Source organism: Falco rusticolus, chromosome 1 (assembly GCF_015220075.1).
Source record: "Falco rusticolus isolate bFalRus1 chromosome 1, bFalRus1.pri, whole genome shotgun sequence".
NCBI classification, from domain to species: Eukaryota; Metazoa; Chordata; class Aves; order Falconiformes; family Falconidae; genus Falco; species Falco rusticolus.
In genome coordinates, this window is record NC_051187.1 from 57,732,185 (window position 1) to 57,754,762 (window position 22,578).

At 45.8% G+C, this 22,578-nt stretch overlaps 2 protein-coding genes across 2 annotated transcripts in view; one reads left to right on the plus strand and one right to left on the minus strand.

The window, feature by feature from the left end:
- The window catches only part of PPA2 (inorganic pyrophosphatase 2), a 36,380-nt gene extending 34,233 nt beyond the window's left edge, over positions 1-2,147 (minus strand). The window contains 2 exon segments of the mRNA XM_037380499.1: positions 1,744-1,909; positions 1,911-2,147. Of these exon segments, the coding sequence (XP_037236396.1) occupies positions 1,744-1,909; positions 1,911-2,132 (388 nt within the window). The 5' untranslated portion in view covers positions 2,133-2,147.
- Positions 2,148-11,210: 9,063 nt separating this feature from the next.
- The window catches only part of ARHGEF38 (Rho guanine nucleotide exchange factor 38), a 40,380-nt gene continuing 29,012 nt past the window's right edge, over positions 11,211-22,578 (plus strand). The window contains exons 1-2 of the mRNA XM_037380513.1: positions 11,211-11,555; positions 21,559-21,749. Coding sequence (XP_037236410.1) covers positions 11,366-11,555; positions 21,559-21,749 — 381 coding nt within the window. The 5' untranslated portion in view covers positions 11,211-11,365. The remainder of the gene's footprint in view (positions 11,556-21,558; positions 21,750-22,578) is intronic.

Here is a 22,578-nt window from a genome sequence, read left to right on the forward strand (position 1 = left end):
TTGGTATTGCTAACCATTATGCATTGCAGAAATTTATGATATGCCACAATTACGCATCAGTTAAGCTTTTGCTGAAGTTTAATTCCAAGGACTAAAAAATAACCTACACATAAGACAAGGAATTTCATTGTTTCACAAGTTTTCATTAGAATCAAAATTATTGCTTTAGTATTCAATACCACACTTCTCTTCTGACTACCTGGTAATAAAAGCTGAAACCATGTAAAGATGAGATCTTTTCATTCCCTTTTTTCTTTCTCCCCAGCAATACACAACCATTAAGGGAGAGAAAAATAACAAGGGAACCTCATTTCCATGAATGACCAGTGAATTCACCTGGGTTTCTAGCAATGCTGCCTTTGTGACTTCACTGTATTTCTAATAAACTGAGTTTCATGACCACAAAGAGAAAATCCCCCATCATAGCAGGCCAAAGTCTGATCAAACGAATAAGACAAGGATGGGGCAATTACTCAGGCCCTAGACATGAAACGTCATGCCTGGAAACCAGAAGAAAATTACATTTGACTTAATAGGAGCCCAATCTGCACCTCAGCCCTGCTCCCACTGCAGAAAGAAATAAATTTCACTGAAGCAGACGCTTCAGCTTTTCAAATTACTCAATTTTTTCAACGTACTAAAAGCCCAATAACTGCATCAAAACAGAAACATCAACAATATAATGTGCTAACACAAATCCCAAGGAATTTCTCCTCTGCTAGCATCCCTATTCACAGTAATGGGAAAAACACACAAGGGACACCATTTAGCTTTGGACTGTACTTTGACCACCTCAGCCAAGAACAGTAACTGGCAGTTGTTTTTGCAGCTCCTGGAAGCCCCCCCCGACACTCCTCCCAAATAACACAAAGTTTAGTGGTAGGCTGCTTATTCCCAGTGACTTCAGCTGAGTTCTCCCTGAGGACCAAGCACAAGGGAGCTCTGGCAGGGTACTGCCGACGCAGCACATGACGCCTCTGCTTCTCTCGCACCGGTGGACGTCAGAATTACCGCCTGTAAGTCACTGGACCAAAAAAACATCGAAAACCACCGCTGGAGAAGCAGCATACAAATAGGCAACATGGTTACCGAAACGCGTGACACCGAGACCGCACACCACCGGCTCCCGCCGGGCGCTCAGGCCTCCTGGCGTGCTGCCCAGGCCCTCCGGGTGCCACTCGCTGCTGCTGGCCCCGCCGGCCCCTCGGGGCTGGAGCCCCGCGGTTTGCGTGCCAGCCTCCCCTCCCCCCGAGGTGACGCTTCTGGAGGGAGGGCTGGCCTGGTCACAGGGACAGGCCATCGTGCTCCCGCTGGGCTGTCACACCTCAGAGGTGAGGTGAGGCGAGGCGAGGCGAGGCATGGCTCCCAGGGTCACGGAGCGCTCCGTGGCCTTTGTGCCCAGGCTGCCACACACCGCACCACGGCAGCGCTACGCTCCCAGCGCCCCCAGCCCCTCTTCGCCCCCCAGGGGCCTATGCCGGGCTGGGGAAGCGCACGGCTGCGCATACCAGTGCCCAGGACTGGGCAGGCCCAGATTCCCCTCCAAACGCGGATCTGCCAGGAAATCCCCTCACTCTCCACAAAAACCGCCCCCACTGAGGCTGGAGAGGGGGAGCGCCCAGGTGCGACGCCTCAGCCAGCCCGAACGGCCTCAGCGGGACCGGGGAGCCGCCGCCTCTCCCACCGTGCACGCGGCGAGGCGGGGAAGGAAGGGATTTATCGAGCCCAGGGGCTGCTACTTACTAAAGTAGAGGCGGTAATCGGGAGAGTTGGGCCGCCCCCGCTGCTCCGTGCCGTAGCGGGCCATGGCGCCGAGGCAGCGACGCGGCGGCCGCCCCCACCCCCCCGCCGCCGCCGCCGCCAGCAGCCGCACCAGCGCCGGCGCCGCGCGCATGATGGCGGCCGCCGCCTTCCCTCCCCTTCCTGCGGCCGCTGGGCCTGCGCCGCTCAGCGCCGCGCCGCGCCGGCCTCCTGCCCCGCCTGCCCCCGCCGGGAAGGCTCACACGGCGGTGAGAGGTGCTGCCGGCCGCCCGGAGGTAGCCCCTGTATCCCCCTCCTGCCTCACCGGCGAGGAGGGAGAGCCACTGCCTCACGCCCGGCCGCGGCTGCCGCCTGAGGGCCGACACGACCATTAGTCGCCGTGGCGCAAAATGGCGGCACCGGCGCGCAGGGTCTCGGTTGGGAAAGTGGGTGGGTGAAGGGGGTTCTTCCTGAGGAGGTGACTGGTGCTGGGCAAGGGCGCTGCCGCCTTTCCCCTGCGAGCCCCGGGAGGTGGCTGCATCCCCTGCTGAGGCCGGGGTCAGCACCTCAGCAGAAGGAGGAGGCTGCAGGCCCAGGCCTAGCCTCACAGGAGGGCTCCGACGCGTTCGAAAGCAACTTAAAAAGCCCCAACACCTGAGGTGATGGGTGAGCCTGGGCAGGTGGTACCCCAGCTGTACCCACAATGAGGTGTTTTCAGGCCACCCGCACTGACAAAAGTGTGGATGCAAACCTTACCTGAGGATAACAACTTCCCTAGGGAGGGAAGCGTTTAGTTCTTGGCACACACAGTTTGATGTCACCCAAACCAGTCCGTGTCTGCAGCACTTAGGGCAGGGTATTTGCATGGGTTCCCAATGGTAGATACATTTTTATATTGCACCCTGGTGATACTTAGATTCTCATCTGTATTCAGGTTATGCTGGTATTAAAGCTTATTACCCCAACATGTGATCTGATTCTTTTGAATTCTCTTTTCATTGATCCTTGAGGAGGATTTTATATTAATTTCATCAGTCGATACAGTGGTAGTTCTTGGAGTAGTGCTTCTTATTTGTAGATCTTTCAAAAATTCCTGAAAAGGGGCAGATACCACTATTTGCATTCGATTGATGGAGAAACTGAGGCAGAACAAGTTTTGTTGCTGTCACCACTCTTAAATCCCATACAAATCATTGTGTGTATTCACCTCTAATGGTGGTCTATATTAGCTTTGAATCTTAACTCTGATTTGAATTACCCTGAAAGATTTCTGCGGGATAAATCCATGCTACCCTGATTATTTTATATAGTATTTTAAATGTTATTGGGAATTATTTATTTGCAGCAGAAAGGCTAAGTCAATCTCTTCCATCAGATTTAAACAGCGTATAGCTTCTTCCATTTATTTGTCCCTTCTACTGATTCATAGATCAGGTTTCAAAAACATCAGGATTGTCTGTCTGCCTGTGCAGTAAGGACCCAGCATTATTTTACACCAGAGTGGGAGATTTTCATGGCAGCCTCAGTCACTGTTCCCCCGTGCACTTTGAAATGTGTTATTTGCTGCTCTGGATCTTGGAGGGAGCTGTGTTCTAGCAGGTGGATTTTCCATTACAATGAAGGCTCCGAGGAGGGGAAAAAAAAAAGAAAAACAAAAGCTATAGTCTTCTCAGATTTGTGCCACACCTTGCTGTATTTGTCAGAACAGACTTATCTCCAGGAGACCAGAGAGACTATTTTGCAGGCCCATTACCCACCTCTGCAGAAGCTGCAAAATAGCAGTTAGTATTTTACCAGAGGAGTTTACGTGTTTCTTCACTGATTCCACCAAACGCAAGGTTTTCAGGGGTAACCTCCTCAGCTGGACGTGTTAGGGTGAAATTCTTCATGTATGGTTTCTGTTTGATATTCTCAATTTTTTAAAGTTTGTCAAGGGGGCAAATAATCTGTTTTTTCATGTGGAATAATCAAAAATAATTTTTTTTATTATAAAAAAATCTATTCTGTGCTTTCTTTGAATAGGCCTGCTGCTGGAACAGGCATGGTTAAAAACAAATGTACCATAGGACTAGCCTTGCACCTCTGCCTAGTTCTAAGGAACTTGGATTTCATTTATGGAAGGTCAGAGCCTTTGAAAGTCACTTACTGAGCGCACACAGAGTATTTTTACACTTGCAAAGTTGGCATTTGGGTGTAAGGTTATTCTAGAAGGAGTCCAATGTATATTTATTTCCCTATACAAGCTGAGAAGTGAAATACACTGCTGTGGCCGGGAGTCCCTGGGAGATGCACAAAGTCTGAGCACATAGTTCTCCATTACCTTGTGTTGTGACTGTGGTCTTATCTAAAGCTTTCTCATTTGTAATAGGAAATCAGCTGTGAAACACTTGGAATTTATGAAATATAAACGAGTTTCTGTGCAGACACTTTTTAGATGCATAAACAGATACCATCGTGTTACCTAGCAAGTGTGAATGATACAGCAGAAAAACACACAGAAACCCTGTTAATACTGCCAGAGCAGAGAACATGATGTTTTAGTACTCTGTGGTATCCAAAATTCTCTTATTACTGCAGAAATAACAACAACAACAACAATAATAATAATAAAGCTCTAAATAGGTTTGAATGTATTTCTCAATATTATGCATTACAGAGATTATGACAGAAATATGCACAGTACTCCTCAAGACCAGCTTCCTGGTTTGAATAAATTTACCTAACATTCTTGAATCTTGGAAACAAATTCATGTTTTGGCTCCAGTATCTGCCTTAAGCAAATTCTCCAGAATTAGCAAGGCTTTTACTGCCAAGGTATTATTTCACCTCTTTTTATTCCCAAGCATTTTACATCCAGCTCCTTGAAGTATCATTCCAACTGGGCCAGCAAAAGGCATGTACAGGACTGATTGACCTTGAAACAGCTCCCACTGAAAGACAATGAAAATATTGCTATTTATTTCAATGGAATTAGAACCAGGTCCCTAAGACTTAAGTAGGACTTACATGGTACTTAGGTTTTATGCTTGCCCTCTGCACCAGGATGAAGCTCATTCCAGCGGAATGTCACTGGAGTATAGCAAAAACTCAGCAGCAGTATAATCACCTAAGCCTGAAGGACATCCTTACTTTAAAAGTTTGTATTCTGCAGTGTACATTTACATTTATTTTATATCTTTTTTAATATATGTATCTACACACACATATATAAAAAATCATTTTGCCAATGAAAATGCTGTGCAAATTAAATGCAGAAAACATTACATTATATTTTTTTTAAAAAAAGTTTCCTTCTCTCCTGAATGAAAGTCTTTTTCATCTTTTCAGCTAATAAGGCTTTGAAGAATTTCATTACTACCACTTTGTGCTATTTCAGTACATTTGCTCTTGACTGGTGATCACATCATTATCATTAAATTTTGCTGTAATATAACTTCTGTCTCTGTGGCTTGTAAGACCATTAATCTGAAGGAATCAATTCTTGCTAGCCTCTGTTTTGCTGCTACCTGTGTGCAAAAGGCCAGCAGTCACAGACAGCTGTCCTCTGGGTCTGGCTGCCTCAGTGGAACAGGTCACTGCCTGCACTTGCTTGCCAGTGCTCACTCGTTCAGCCGTCACCACCTCACTGATGTGCCAATGGATCAGCTCACATCAGTGCTCCCTAGTTCAGACCAAGCCAAGTAAGGCTAGCTGAGGCATTTTAGGGACACTGGGCTAAGTTAGGCTGCTTTTCAGCTGAAGCAAGTTAAGGAGCATGAAAAACTCCTTCTGCAGATCTTTGCGCTGTCAGTCTGCAGCTGGAGGAGGGTGCCGAGTCGTTGGAGTCAGTAGTAACCTCTTTCACTGGCACAGCTGGATTTGGGAGAGGATGTCTATGTGCAGCCTACTCACACACACATATTTGCATTTTACGCACTGATGAACGCCTCATATCAGCAAAAGACTACATCATCTAACTAAAAGGAACAAATTGTGTATTTCAGAATTAGGTTTATTGGGTTATGTTACTTTCCACCTCAATATGGATAAAGACAGAGGCTCTTGTCCCAAAGAAGCTAAATACCTTGTGAATCCTTTTTTGTAGTGGTGAATTCACTTCAGTAACCTATTGCTTTAAAAAGACTGATACTCTGTATATATGAAAAATTAATTTTTAGTCATAATATTCACTATCATGTATAGGAAGATGTCAAGTTTGCACCCTGTTTTTTTTCTGAATAAATTGTTTCCCTGAGCTGTTAGTTTTGGTTTTAACCATGCTCCCTGTAATGTATATTAGGATTCACTTGCCAGATTAATTTCACTGGACCTCTGTCTACAAGGTGATTTTTTTTTAAGACTTTTGTATTTGTTACTCCAAAGCAACTTCCCCATCACAAAACAGAAATCACTGAATAGTCTTCTTTCCTGTTCATTCTTTCATTCGTTCTTTCATATACATGCACATACACAAAAAGAGAGAAAAAAAAAGGTTCCAGTTCAGCTGTAAAAATACTGTCTGGAAACATGAAGTTTTAGTACAAAGCTGCAAATCTATAATCACTCAAAATAGGGACCTAGAAGGAAAATCTCTCCTATTGCTAGTGATAGTCTTTTTTAGGCTCAGTTCCCATCCTGATTTGTAAATTGCTAAGACGGAAGGTTCTCAAAGAACACCACAGAAAATATTTCATCTTTGGTAATTTCTACACCCCCCCTATTTTACATTGAAACATAACAATAATGAAGATTCATCTTCCTGTCCTTTTATCTGTGCCTCGCTCATTTGCTTGTCTTTCCTCATTAGCTTTGATATCATAGTGCCATCTACTTGATCAACAGAGTCAGGTTATTTTCCTTAGAAAATAACTGTGTGGCTGTAACCCTAAAGAAATCAAAGGGCTGCTTGGTTTCTTGGTGAGTTCCCCTCCCCTCCACACCTCCTAGCCCTCTCAAAGCAGCACTGCCCTTAGGTGTGCCCCTTTGGGAGCTGGGACCGACACAAAGCCCCGGCCGAACGGTGACAGACCCACTGGCACTGCAAGGACAATTCAAGCCCTGCTGACCCTTCTCTCAGCATCCCCTCTCCAGCAGGTGCTTCGTTTTGAGAGCTGGGTCCCTCTCTGTAGGCAGAAAACACGTCAGCCTTTTGTATGTGTAAGCTGGGGCAGAGGCTTTGTTCAGAGCAAGAAAGCATCACAGCAGTGGATGGAGGTGGATTGCATAGCCTGATAGGTGGAGCCATCCCTTCTGAAAAATACCCACAGCCTAGCCCGAGCCCCAGCAGGCATATGCTTTATTAATTTGTCCTACAGATATTTAGACAAGAAACACTATAGACAGGGCTAAAAGAAATTACTGCTGTGCACGTACTTCTGAAGACCTGTTTCTCTACAGGAATCACCAGTCTGGCAAGATCAAGAGAAGGACTGAAGGTGACACTGCCACACTAAATAACTTTTCACCAACAAGACAGGCTTTTTTCTCTTTTTGTACTATTGAAAGGTGCTTAAGGGTTTTATTTCTAGGTATATTTCAAAGTAATTTTGATTCATTCATTGTGAAAAATCAATGTGTAGACTCCAGTTTTACCTGTCCTTAAGCCTTCCCTTTTTACTGCTTTTATCCTCACCTGTCACTCTGTTCTTATCTTACCAGTATAGCTGCAAACAGGTAGAGCGTACATAGTAGCAACTTCCCAGTGCTCAAAGTTCTCAGTGGGCCTTGCACGTGATTGTTCTTATCAAAGCCTCAACTTTTTGTCCCCCAGAAGGTGTCTTTGCTATGACTTGTGTGTATGGGCAGTGACAAGAGTTACGGCTTTGCTTTTATGTGCACCTAGGCTTCCTTGTACGGTGGTGGGGAGCTATAGAGACATCCACACTCTTTGCTATCGTGCTCTACCTGCAAGGAGGGTAGGACAGCTTACTGCAGCAGTGCCACGGTACCTTTCTGCTTCTCCACTGCCTGCTGAGTATAACCGTTTCATGTGGGCAAAATTGGCGCTGGTTGGTAAAGTCGCTCTGCAGCTGTGTGTTGAGACTCTCTTTGCGCTTGGTGGCTGTGCTGGCTATTGCAGTGCGCAAATTTGAGGATTGCAGGGTGGTGTCATTGCCACAGGACTCCAACAGTGGTCTGTGCCTCCACCGAAAGGGAACAGTCATGGCAGTCAACCCACACCAGCATTTTTCATATATGCTGTGGGATGCTAAGTTATAAAGAAATCTGTAACAGCTGTAAAGTAGTTCAAGAAAACAAATAACTGTTTGCTTACTTAATGGCCTTTGGTCTTGGGGACGCTCCCGGTTTGTTTATAGCTCAGGACTGAGATAAAGGTTAGCATTGACTGTACAACAATAAGCTCTTATATGTGTCTAATACAGTTGCTTGGGAACACAATGCCAATATTTTTCACATTGACACCAGCACCTGTTCTGTCTCTAAAGCAGGGTGGCTTCCGTGCAAATAACTCCTATGTGAGTGCTCTCATCAACTGGATTCCAGTTTGCTTTGTAGAATTAAATGAGCACAACACAGCACGGTTAAAGAGATTTTAACGTTAATTGTAAAAAGAGTATTTTGTCCGCATTGTGCCAAATATTCCCTCTTGTCTTAATGGATTAGTGACCCTGACACTGTTTGACCATCAGTTGTTACTGGGGCCAGAAGGGAGCAGGAGTAATTTGGAAATTGAGAGAGACTGCAAGTATTGTGAGTGGCAGGTGAAGTTACGTACTTCACATGGCAGTTCTGACTGTGCTTTCTGTGGCATTCTGTCATAATCCAGGTAAAATACAGTAAACTGTAGGAAGAGTTTATAGGGGTATCTCACTTAAATATGCATCTGATTGTTTTTTACATATTCCTCCTGCTGACTGCACTGGCACAGCCCACTAGTGTAAAACAATTGTTGGATTTAACGATGGATAAACCGGGATGTATCTCAAACCACTCTCCCTCCAGAGGGAATAGGGAAGCCACTGGTCCTGAGTGCGTCCCCCTCACTTGGAGTATTACAGAAGACATGCTATTTTCAGATTTTGGCATGCTGAGTGGCACAGAGGAGACACTTTCGGGTTGCAGAAAGTGCTCATCTACATTTCCAAACTGCGGTGTAAGCTAGCTCTGGGCTCCTGGCTGCCTCACAAGTAGCGATACCGGCTGAAGCCCGGTAAACCACTGCAAGTACAAAAGCAGCAGCGAGCCACAGCTGGCTTTCCCCACAAGCGTTCCCTTGCTGAACAAACACATACCTTTTCACACCCTGTGACTGAGTTGAGGAGGAAGAGGAAGACTTTTGCATGTGGGTAGATTGCTGTCATAATAAACACCTGAGCAAACTTTACTCTATCCTGTCTTGGCTGTAACTCTGCATATGTGGCAGAAAGCCTACAAAGCTAAGTATTTTATAAAGTTTGTTCTTCCACCTCCACCCAGCCAAAATATATTCCCCATTTGTCCCTAAACATCTTCATTTAAATAAATACAATGAAATCTCATAAATGATGGGACCTGTGTCTTCTGAAAAGCATGACACTGTAAAATCCTGGCTGAGGGAAATACCTTCTCCAGGCAATGCTGGCTAAAGCAACCATCAGCCCTGCCCCCAGCTGCTCACTTGTGCCCCTGCATCATCCCCTGCCTGCCTCACGATGCCACAACTGCTCGCGTAGCTTCATGATGAACTAAACAGGAGCACAGATCCAGTTGGAAAATAGCCCAGGGGAAAGTGGGGAGGGAGAGAGTTTTCAGGCAGATCAGTTCCTCCATCTTAAATGCGGGTGTTTACGCCCTGCAGCAATAGGGGGAACAAAATTATCCAGGGAAGGTGGTGACTGTTTAAACCAGTTTTACCACCCTCACTGAATGCCAAGCCATTACTTCTAAAAAACCACCCCTCAGGAAGTCCCCTATGTAGGGAAATGGGGGAGCTGATTTCCCTCAACTCCCCTCAACCCCCAGCTTAATCTGTTTACTTGTTGCTGGGGCTTTGAGGCTTGTCACAAGTGTGTCACCGGTCTGTCCCTCTGTACGCCTCTCCCTGCTGTCACCACTGCTCTGCCTTTCAAGGAACTTTTGTGGCCTGACTTGCAAAACAAAATGTTTCTTAGGGAATATCAAAGACGAGGTGAGATGTAACACATGGATTGCCTACGTAATATGTGACTTCTCTGTGCGAGCACAAAGTCTTCCCAGTATTCCCCTCGCTGCTTTTTTCCTCTGCCAGGCTGTGCTTGGGCTGGACACTTTGTGCAGCACTGGCACGGTGCTGCGATTTGACATAGTAGATTGCTTAATAGTTCCGTAACCTTTTCCTTTCACTGCTGGGTAGAAATGAGGGGCTTTGATTGAGAGGTTGCATCACAGGACCTTCTAAGAAGCCTTCTTTAAGACTTTTTAAGGAAAAATAAAAGTTGGAAACAAGGTTACACTACTACATTGCATCCACGTTTGGTTTTCACTATGCAGTCCTTCGGGGACACAGCATGGCAATGCTAAAGCAATACGCTCCTGCCAGCATATGTCAGAGGGACATTAGTTGTGTCCCCTGGCAGATGCTGTGGCAATGAGTGTGCGTGAGACTGACACCGATTAGGCTGCACCACGGGGCTCCTGCCAGGTTTGGTAGGGCAGCGAGGGCCGCAGGGGGTGGGTATCACAGCAGCGGCAGTGATTGCTACTGATAGCTGTTGGGGCTCTTCCCAGGATAAGTCTGGTCCAAGCTTAGATGCCAGCAGCTCCTGCTGTTTTAACATGAGCTTGATTAGACCGGCGCTACGGAGGAGCACTAGACAGTGCATGTGTGCCAGAGGCCATCGCTAACAGACAGGGTCATAAGATCTCTTCCAGGGGCCTATCCAGAGGTATTTCGGTGTCCACATCCTCGGCCACCAGAGCAAGGTGATCAGTTATGACAGGCTCCACAGGTCCCTGGCAGGCTTTCGTGTCGCCTCCGTGTGTAGCATAAAGCAGGACAGAACGGGCTTTGAGAATGCGTCAGCTCCATGCTGCTTCCCATCGCCCAGAGCGGTTTACCTTTCCTTCTCGGCCTATTTTTGCATCGTCCTGGGGGATCGGTCCCCCTTCCAACCTGTAGATCAGGAGTTTCCAGCCCGAGGGCTGCACCTCCCAGTGAGGTCGGGAGCCTGGCAGAGCAATTCGATACATGAGCTGGGGTCCCCGGCGGGCTGCTGGTCTGGCACTTGCCCTGGGGCAGGAGAAGGCGCCAGGGTCCGGGGGTGGCTGCCCTCCCTTGCCCTTCGCCTTGCCCCCTGCTCCCCCGCCGCCCCGGGATGCGGCTCCGTGTCAGGGTGCCGGCGGGGTGCGGAGCGTGCCCTGCGCAGGGAACGGGGCCGGGGGCGGCTGCGGCTCGGGCTGGCCCTGGAACCGGCCCGCCAGGCGTGCTTGCACACAGGGCAGGTGAATGCAAACACTGCCCGGGGCGTCAGCTTCCCGGGGGTGGAGCTGCTCCGGCACAGGTGGCAGGGCTGAGCCCGGGGCCCTGCAGAGCCCGGGGTGCCCCGCTCCAAAACCAAGCCCAGAGCAACCAGCCTTCGCAAGGGCAGCAAGTTCACCTCCCTAAAAATCAACCTATTGCCCCCTCCCCCGCCACTGCCACCGCCAAGCAAGGCTGGCCGTGACGAGCATGGAGTGTCCGGGGAAGGAAGGCGCGGGGGGCAGGAGGAGGAATTTGGCGTTGCTGAGGAGCAAGCTGTACGTGGGGGAGAGGAGGAGGACGACAGAGCCCGTGGTGGAGAGCACCGCTGCTGCCGGGGACCACGGCACCTTGAGGAGGAGTCAGTCTGACAGGACAGAGTACAGCCACAAATTACAAGGTACGGGGGAAGCTTGCTTGGTGCCCTCCTGCTAGGGATGCTCTGTGCTGGGCTTGTCTCCTGAACGCCTCCAGGCTGCAGCCTCGGGAGAAAGAAGGGAACGGCAGTCTCTGCCCCCGTGCGCTCACAGTTCGAGTGAGCAATTGCCCCCTCTCGCCTTCAGCCCCCACTTCCAGGCTGTGAGATGTTTCCCCTAATTTTTCTAAATAATGTCATGTAGGCACGACACAAAATGCAATCTGAGGTGTTGGTGTATTCCTGAAAAATGCATATGCAACCGGGTTTCTTCTCTTTCGTCACCAGAATGCATTTGCAACGCAAACAGTAATGTGAAAATACAGTGGCTCCATCCTATCTGTCTTTGGCGGTTGTGTCAGGTGGGGTATATGCTAAGTAATTAGAAGCATCAAGGGCAGTTTTTCAGTTAAAAATACCAGGATCTATAATGTGTTTATCCACTGCTCAGATTGTACAAACCTGCACTGAAGTATGTCCAAATACATGTTTTGACGGATATGCTGATTCAAATGATACCTTTAAGGAGAGGGTTTCTTTTCAAATAACCAAACTGCATCTGGACCAGAAATTGGCAAAGTGTGTCAGTATTGGCCCTGTTAATCAAAACTTAAATGTGATGCCACAAATTGAGACACAGCATGAAGAATGTTTATGGCTGTTTCTGGGAGTCCTCTGGAACACAAGCTGATGAATTTCTGTGGGTTTCCAGGGTGTTGAGCAACAGGGTCCCATCACAAATACAGGGTTTGAGTATTACTATAACATAAGCTTGTATTACTTGTAGTGATATAACTGCCTGGTGACAGTCACTCTTGTGGCAATAATCCTTTATGGGGAAATAAAATAGGAAAATACTTTGGGTGCTGTATAATGGTTCTGGTGCACTTAATTAGGAAATAACATTCCTTCAGAGAGACAATAAAAGCAGAAAGTAAAATAATAAACCTGAAAATAATAGGATTTCTATGAGGGCTGCATATGCTGAGAACAACAGAGCAGTTCATCGATTATGCTGTTCCCTCCTTATGATAGCTAATCAATAAGATGAAAAATTTTCAGTTAAGTCAGGCACATGCTGCAGGGATCTGGCAGGGGTGTTTCAGGGTACAAGCACAGATCATTATGGCTGGGCATGCAAGCTCCTGGCACATGTCCCACCAAAACAGCAGTTTTTTACTCATGAAGGGGGTCACCCAGGTCAGGTCAAGGTTATCAGAGCGATATCCAGCAAAAAGTGTGAGATCTTTCTGCCCCGTGTCAGCTGTATTTGTACTATGAACGCCTCCTGTTTAAAATCTGGAGCAAAGGAGGCGGGGAAGCCGAGGTAGTCATGGCAGAGCATGAGGTTATGTTTATGGCAGTGGTCCAAGGAGACAGTAAATCCAGCTTTACAGCTCCTGCCACATGCTGAGACTGCCATGGCCACTTATTGCAAAGCACTGGTCTGCTATCAGCTCACTCTGCTTGCTCGTGTTTGCCCAAGGAAAACAGTGATGGGTTAACAAGGTACCTGCAGGCTTTATATTGGATTAGAAGTTGCCTGCCCTCAGAGTGAAAATACAAAGTCGGTAGAAATTCCTGTGAAGTGTATTTACAGTTGCAAAAGAAAGAAATGTCTTGTGTGCCAAGGCTTGATCTGGATCAAATTTTGCTGAGCTAGATGTGCCTGAATCTGATAATGATCACGGATCCCAGTGCTAGTGTGCTACCTGCCAGCACTGATGATGCGCTATGATTGTATGCCTTTATGTTCTTCATTTTTCTCACTAGCCCTTGGATGCAAAGCAGCTTACTTCAAGGTGAGGGGAGTGGTTTTGTTTTGTTGGCACAAAGCTTTTTAGTTCTCCATTCTTGGCAAGAAAACCAAACTGTTCTGTTGGTGACATAAACGCTCTGTTGTGTATTGCCAGGTCGGGACTCTCTAATCACCCTGAAATAGTAAATGCTTTGCAGAAAGATACAAATGGTAATAATTTGCACATGCTTCTCCCATATGAATTGGAAGAAAAGCTCTGTGCATAGTTGCCCCTCCCTTCTATAGTCCTCTGTTGGTATGTTTTCTAACACACAGTCAGCAGAGATGTGGCAGGCATTAGCACAGACAAGGATGTGTAAGACAGGGAGATGCAACAAGATCAAACCCTGCAGAGGGGAATCTCCTGTGAGTGGAGCAGGTTTCCACAGCTAAGAGTCAAAGGCTGCAGGACCCCTGTCTCTGCTAGTGGCAGGTAACCTAGGCAGAGCATGAGGACCAAGGTGTCTTTACACCCCAGTGCCTATGTCAGCATTGCAGCATCTTTGCACAATGTGATCCACGGGTGAGACATCTCTTGAGGGCCCTTCCAGCTCTCTGTGTGAAGGGTTCCCTGAGTAGAAACCAGGCTGTTGCCACTACCCACTCCCACCCCACCCCCACCTCCACCATTTCCAGCAACTCTGAAGTATATGCTCAAAGGGTAGCTCGGTGTATTAGAAATATAGGTCCCCAAATAAAAGCTTGTGAGCAAAACCAAACCAAAACACAGAAACAAATGAGCAAGCAGCAAGGCATAAAAACTCCTGAGAATTCAGTTTCTGCCCCTAGATTTCTCTTAAGTTTTGCTGGTTTATACAGAATCAAAAATGTTTTCTGTAAAGAATGAGAAAGGGAGCCTACCACCCAGATCTCCACAGTAATCTGGGTGATTTGCTCTGTAAGTCTACAAACATGAGCACAATAGCATTGTCAAAGGTGCCAACTTCTGCAAGTCTTTTTTTACTTTAAAATTAAGGATTCATTAAAAACACAAGAAAGGATTTTCATGGTTAATTATACTAGACACATCTATTCAATACCTTATCTGGTGTGAATGGCCATGCAACACCTCCTGGCTTTACTTGTTAAAAAAAGGAAATAAAATGCAAAAGTAACCATTATTTTCTCAAAGAGCTTTGCAAACATTAGTGCATCTGTTTCAACTCATCCTGTGAGACAACCAAATGCCTGCAGCCCCATTTTAGATAGAGGAAAATAAGACAATTGCCATTAAATGGCAGATTTGTGATACAACCATGCAGTCATCTAGAACTCGGGTTGTAGTTGCATTCTTGGATAAGTCCAGAAATACCTTGATCAAGCCATATATTTATATGTATATATGTATATATATATATTTCTTCCATAGTTTTCCATCAACTGGACAGAAGCATCAGTTTTCTAAAGAGGGAAGAGTGGGGTTAAGGAAGATATATTCACTAGCATTTGTGGTGAACACAGTAATAATATCAAGCGTCATTATAAAAGCTAAGAGAGCTCCTGTGCTATTTCTACGCAATGCTCTGCTCTACGTTCACTAGAAAATCTTGCACATATGTCCTTTCAAAAGGAATGAAGAACATGCTACTGTCCTTAAGCAATGGCACAAAAAGGTATTTAGCAGGTCTGTTTTCAAGTGTATTATCTGTAGCTGTAAAAATAACTATATTAATATCCATGTACTGCATTAATGTTGGGATCTGTCTTTGAATTAACCTAAAGCTACCATTCCATGGAGTATCTATGAATTTGGGTAAGAAGAGTTTGCTTGATGTAGTTATTGGCACGTAAATGTTTGCAAGATCAGGGTGGATTAAGATACAGTGTATCACGGGGATAGATACTATCAACCAAAAAGGGCAGCCCATGAAAAGGCACACATTGTTGGGTTTTGTTAATAATGGTACACCAATCCTGGTGCTTGGTGTGAAAAATGAGCTTTAGAAAATGGTGGTTTTCCAGAAGGAATTGGAGATCCCATTTGCATTGTTCAGCGAGACAATGCATGCCTTGAAAATACCCCTTGTTTTACAGATTTATTACATGTTAACTCCCTTATAACTTTAGCTGTGAATGGGTCAACTGCACTGTTAAATGATTTGCACATGCTTCAATTTAAAATACAGCAGTGACATACCTGTAATAGATACAGTGATTAAAATCACACAGCTACCACAATATTATTGCATCAGAGCTTGTATCTGAACCCCAAATTTCACGTTTTGCCCGTGTCTATTTATGAGAAATAACCCACACCAGAAATGACACAGAAACCTGCAACGTTATACAAATTCCTGGAAAGCTGCTCTCCCTTGGTGTACAAAAGCCCAGTCAGAGGCAACTGATCCCCTTTTGCTCCACCACAAGCAGGATCCCTTCCTCCACCCCATCCTCTTCCCTGCCTGCAGAGCACACCACTTCTTCCTGCGTGGGCAGCCCATGTACGCAGCTTCTCGGCACATCCCGCCAGGAGTAAAGGTCCTCCGCGCCTCTCCCCAGTTCCTTATTTGCCTTGCGCTATGCTTGCTGACTAACTTTCTGTGGAGTACAATACAGAAAATATCCCGTTTCACTGCAGAACGTATTGATCTTTGGAGCGGCTGGTTTGCTGAACTACAGTAAGGAGTAAAAGTCTGGATTATTTCCTGAAGCACAGGAGATGGCCTGATGAAAATACTCCCCTGTGCCTTGCGATGAGAAATCACAATCTAACAAATACTTCTGTTTTCTCCCGTGCAAATTTAGGTGTGTAGGATTTAATTCTGTTAACTTGCACTGCAATAAAGCTGGAGTTATTCCTTGAACTTATTGCAGCGGCAGCCAGGCTGGGAAGCGAGCTCACCTTTTCAGAGCAGAATCCATTTTGTGCTGCTGTGTTTGCACAGCACTTGGCACAACCAAGTCCTACCCTGTGGCTTAGGACTCTTGGGAGCTACTGCGGCACAACTAGTAACAGCAACTGGGGTAAAGGAGGGAAGACCAGGACCCAAGGTGGTTTACAGATCCTTCTCTGAGCATATCAGCAAATGTTCTATTAATTGGGATACTCTGTGTTGTGGGTCACACAGCTCACAGATCGTACAGCTAATCTGTGCCAGATCTTGAGGTGCACGTGTCCCAGGGCAAGCGGTTCAGGTGCAGCCCTTCCTCGGTTCTTACTTTATTAATTATTAGCTCAATGCTACAGGAGTGATATATTTATATCGGTATATGACACACTGGAAAGGTTTATTTGTAAGTATTGGCACTAACAATGAGGGCATTCTTCTGTCACCCGATGATAAGTGTTCTTTCCTTTCCACTGTGGTCACATGGGATCTCTCTGTAGTTCTGTCAGCACACATATAATTAAAGCGGTCTGCTGTCAAGGAATTGAAGAAAGAACTTACGTGTTGAATCTAAATATTTTCTGTACTTTATGGAACAGAAAAATGATCAAAGATTGAATGACCTAATTGCAAGGAAGTCTCTGATGCAGATTTTATGAGCGAACCTGTTGCCCAGGAAGACTGGCGCAAGGTCATCCTGGTTCTGCAGTGTTCTCCTCCTCTGTTCAGAAAGGGGGCTTTTTGCATGTGTAACTTGTAGCCCGTGTGTAACAAACCTACTCCTGAACAATGCTGCTGTTATGCGTGTCTGTGAGTAAAAGACAAAAAGGCATTTTCCACAACCCTCACCTAATCCTTTTGCATTTCAATGCCCAACTTGGAGTTCAGCTGTTTGCACCATATTGTTGCACTGTAGTAACTATGGTGCAAAACTATAACACCCCCCCCTATGAAGTGGTCCCTTACAAGAGGAGGGGGGATCTGGAGTAAAACTCCTTGTGTATCAGCTCATGTGATACACTTCTTCCACTTGCAGTGGGACACTCCATCTTTCCTCACTGCTTGTCCCATTTCAGGCTCCCTCGCTTCCAAAGATCCCAGTGTCCCTGTGCCCCGCAGCCTTCCTGGCACCCGCAGTGGAAGCAGGGGTGTAGGGGGCAGAGCCGAGGCCACAGTGCGAGTGGAGATGTGAGGGGGGAGAGAAAAGCTGCCACGGTAGCAGTCTCTGAACTTGGCTGCATGCATTTGATTCCTAAATCTAGCTGATAAAAGCTGGTGTACATTCCTGTGTGTAATAGCTAGGTTACCTGAGGGTACAGGCTATCTGAGGACTTGCCTTCATACCGGAGCAACTTTATCCAGGGTGCTGTGAGACTTGGGTTTCATGTGTGAAAACACAGTAACGCTGTAATTTATCTGTTATATCTTGATAACTTATCCTTTCACTGCTCCCTTATGCCAGGCAAAATCCCCATACCTGCACGGTGCAAGTGCACAACGTGCATTCCTTTGGCATCCTCCAAATGCTGCCTAAGAAATGAAAAGGGCTGTTACTCCAACACTGACACCGCTGTGCTTGTTGCCGTATTCTGTGCCAGTATCTTCATTCCCAGGTGGAAAGCACTGGGTGGGGAGAAACCTGGGTCCTGTCCCCAAGGACAAACCTAACATCCAACCTGAGCATCTTACCTGGGAGGAAGGATAGAGCAGGCCTCTAGGAGCTGCTCAGCCTCTAGGTGGGAAAGCCAGGGAAATCTGCATGCATAGAGCTTGCAGACCTGCTATGGCTGCTCCTCCAGTCGCTTGCTGTGGATCCCCCCGATATCTCCACCGGGCCTAGAAGAGAGCTGCTGCATTTGCATGTTGCAAGCTCTGTTCCTCCATGCTCTCACTGCATTGCTGGATGTCTCCATCTGGGGGGTATTTTTAGACTTTGCACTTGCAAGAAGCTTTTTGTAAGATGTGTGGCTGCTTCGTCCATGTCATCACGTGGTGAACCTCTTGTTCTGTGCAACTAGAGCTGTGTACATCAATACACAGCTGGAAAACCAAAGTCATCACCTTCCTTTTCAAAGCAAAGTTCTCCAGAACTCCACTCCTGCAGGTAACTGACATCACAAAACAACAATTGCAAACATTACCTTCTACTTTACATTTTTATGCCTACTAAAAGTACCTCCTACTTTTTTTTTGTAAACTGGTCTTAAGATGCAGCTGTCTAATAAGCCATTCAACAGGGTTTTTTTCTTTTTTCTAAACCTGGCGTCTCCAAGGAGGAATGAGCCAAATTCTTACTGTAACAGTTAATCCTCAGCAGTGTCTCCTCCTGCTAATCCTCTCTCCCGAACCTTTCTGGGGCTGGTACATGTTACCAGGTAGAAATGAGTCTGCTCATATTCCAGATATGCACTTGCTGTTTGTGCATTCATTAAACTTTCACTTACTCCACAAGGATTTCAGCAAGCAACTAATGTTCTCATACTGGTCAAAAGCAATCAGCTGAACATGAAATCACAGGTTTTGGCTGTAAACATCACTTCAGGATCTTGCTGTTGCATTTTATGGAGACAGACATGCCTGAAATGAAAAAGTGAAATTATTGAGTGAAGATGGAAAATTATATTAGTTTTAACAAAAGGATACATTTATTAAAAAACATGTTTTCTATAAGGAAACAGCATCTACCTGATATTTCTCACGGCTATTTCTTCCTGTTGAGAACAGTTTTTCTTTCCTGGCATTATTATCTATCATGCAATAAGGATAATAGATGAGCCCTGACATAATTCAAGAATCAAATTTGATCAGGGCGATCTAATGACATAAACTGAAAGAACAGCCTCTCGAGGGATTGCGACTTCAAGCCTGAAGTGGGATACGGTGGTTTTACTTTGCTCATATAATGCCCTCCCCTGCCACCGGTATAATAGATTAGAAAGTTCTTTGGCACAGCATCTTGTGTTTATCTTAAAATTCCGTCTGATATCGTAACCATGTTGCATCTGAGACAAAACAACACTTCTGAGATCTTCCAGGACATCTGGTCCATTCTGTGCTGTCTTAGGCGTTGCCCTGAACTCTCACATACAGTCACATGCACACAGATATTTTCACACCCTACCTCAAGAAAAATGCTTGAGGGAGCGATTGATTGATTGGTTTTGGTACAGAACTGCAACAGAAATGGATTTTTCATGTGGTTCCTTGCGAATTTATAAGTGTGGTTACATACTCTTAAGTTTTTAGAGGAAAAGTACCTGCCATTTTAGCATGTAAGCAGCAGGCAAGGTGGTCTCATTCTGCAACTTTAGCAGAAAATTGCTCAGAGGGAGCTGTGGAGTGATACTGGTACCAGTTTTGCTCTCCTCCTCATTAAAGTAAGGGCAGAATCTGTTTTGTCCAGCACACAGCACCTTTGGTGCATGAGCTCTGCAGCAGCGTGAGCTCCTGTGCCATCCGTGCATTCACAACAGCACAGACTCACTAGGGAAAGATTCAGCTTAAAATTCTTTCGATAGCCCAAGCCTTGCAGAGGGGAGACATCCTCATCATGTCTCCATTTTATGGTCCATGTACAGACTTGAGGACAAAATGTTCATGCCTGTGTTATACACAGACTTAAAGGCTAAAAACTCAAAAGTAAAAAGTACTTCTAAATACAAAAAAGTCTGGACAAAACCAGCACCCCCTGCCCCTGGGTTTGTTTGTGTTCCTTGTCCTCACTGGTTAAAAGTAGCAGTACAGAGGCAGAGGTACAGTCCCAAAATCAGCTATTTATAACAATAACTGTGATCCTGTCGGTCTCACTAGAAAACCTGATGGGAGTAACATTAATAACAAAACTGTCCTTTCTGAGTAGCAGCGGCCAGCTTAATTGTAGAAGGGGTTAGGAATGACGATACACGGGATTTGTAACGTTTTACACATCTCAGCGGAAGACGGCTCAGAGCCCTCTCTCCTGAAAGCTGCTTGCTTCTCCCACAAGTCCAGCCCCAGGTTGTCATCTGCAGCCTGGGCCGGTGTTGCACAGGCGAGCTGCACGCTGTTCAGTGCTCACTTGAGCGCTCATGATCTTGCCCTTGAAAATCAATTCAAACAACTGCAATATATTCAGTATTGGCTATTAGCAAGCAAAGCATCCGATATTTCTTACTATTGCCTCATTATATAGTACGCTTCATACAAGAACTTGACATGAAGGCGTAGCAGTGTGATCCTCGGCAGAGATTCCTGTCCTTTGCTGCTCAGCAGTAAAAGCCCATGCTGTCAAAGCACGACCTGGGTAATGCAGAGATGAGTACAGAAATGATGTGTCCATCTTTGTTGGTACTCTGCACCATCTTGTGGCTAGCAGAAAAACACCAGAATAGCCTCTGAAATCTTCAACTTCTTTTTTTGTGTGCGTGTGTTTTTTCTAATAAAAAATACAGATTGTCAGTGTACACAGATAAAAATTTGGTGCCCTTATTACAGCTGACATGGATGTCTGCAGGCTGGCTTATGAGCCAGCAGAAGGGAAGACCACTATTACAGGTAAGTAGGTTGTGTGCAGATCCTGTAGCATACACAAATTACCTATCTGTAGAAGACTCACTTGCATTTCCTTTTATTTGGAACAAATCAGATATTCTAGATCTTAAGTATGGAAAAATAGTTGAGACTGGCCTGATCCCAACGATCCAAGAAATTATTGTTATTGATCATTAAGGGTTTTCCCATATTCTCCTGTAATTCCTTTGCCTCTCTCAAAGAAATCTTTTTAAACAGAAATACAGGTTTCATCATCACTGTTAGTAACACTGTCTTCATTTAAAAGTTTGTCTTCCAGTACCTGCAGCCCTCAGCCTCCCGTGAACAGGCTCAACATTACATTGTACAGAGCAAAGGTTATTCCACTGAAGTTTATTTATGGTAAACACAGCCTTTTTCTTCCACGGGAACACATTTTCTCCCATCCTCCAAATCATAATAGATGTCAGACCGAGACTGTGTTTTCAAAGGTGTAGAAGGGCATCAGCTATCCTTGAATTTCAGTGTGATGAGGATCAGACTTTCCTGTGCTCCATGGAAAATTTCTGCCCACATACATAACATCAAAGCTGGGGGAGCCAGTGATGGCTTATCCCCTCACTGCCAAACGGGTGGTTTCCTTTGCCAAACCCATGTCCGCTTTTCGAGGAGGGAGATGGGATGATGCTTGGTCTGATCTGGGATTGCCATTTCTTATGCTTCTTTTCCTGCTCTCCATGGCAATTTGGGAGCTTCCAACTGGAACTGTTATGTTCCCTCATGGTTGTGCAGGGCAAGCTGCGTGAGCACATGAGATTATGATGCTCCTCACATGTTTTCCTCTTTTAAACAGAAAAAATGGCTCCACAGGTGGGGTCCTCGACCCCTGCCACTTCGTCGCAGGAGGATGAAGAACAAGTCAGCAGACGCATGATGGCCAAGAGGGTGAAAATCATCGCAGAACTCATGCAGACGGAGAAAGACTATATCAGCGACCTGGATCTCTGCATCAAGGAAGTGATTCAGCCCCTGAGAAACAAGCAGGTGAGCGCCGGGGGTGGAGGATGAGACAGTGACGTCAAGGTCTCAACTCACCCACATTCTGCTTGCAGATAATCTTAATGCAAGCATAAGTGTCACCGCGAGAGTCTGACACGTGTGTGTCAGGTGCATAAAGCCTGCACCACTGGCCCAGAGTGCAGCATTGACGCTATACCCCTGCTCACGTGCTGCAATAGCAGCTTCCACCTCTCCATACTGCTCTGTAATTATAACCCCTGGTACATGCTCTGGCAGACCTTTACTGTCGCTTCTAAAAGCAGTACAATACAATTAAAAAAAAGTATTTCCCACAATAACAACCTGGAAGGGCATGAACCTCCCCGTCAAGGTAAATTCAAGTTGTAAAGATAACCTTATCCAGCCTTTCAGGCAGCTGTGGTGGAGAAAAACCATGCCTGATGGACCAGTGAGCATGTCAGAAATTTGCATTCTATTCAGAAAAACGTGTTTTTAAGAAGGAAGGCTCATAAACTATTTTTCAGGCAAAAATCTTACTAGGCCAATGATACCCATGTTCTTTTCCAGCTGAGACTTCAAAGAGCACCTTTTCCTCAACACTATTTCAATTTGTAAAAGATTGTGCAGCTGAAAGCTGGGAATAGATGGTTATCCACAGAAAAATTCATGTTTGGTGGGGCCTGCAACAGTGTTCACAGAGGCTGCACTAATGATACCTGCTGCTAACAGAGAATAAAAATAATTTTAAACAGACCCTTAAACCACGTATTCTGTACGTAGAGCATCTTATGAAACTGGTGACAAAATACAGGTGCAGATGCCAAACTGTCTTTAGATGACATTGGCATTGTCT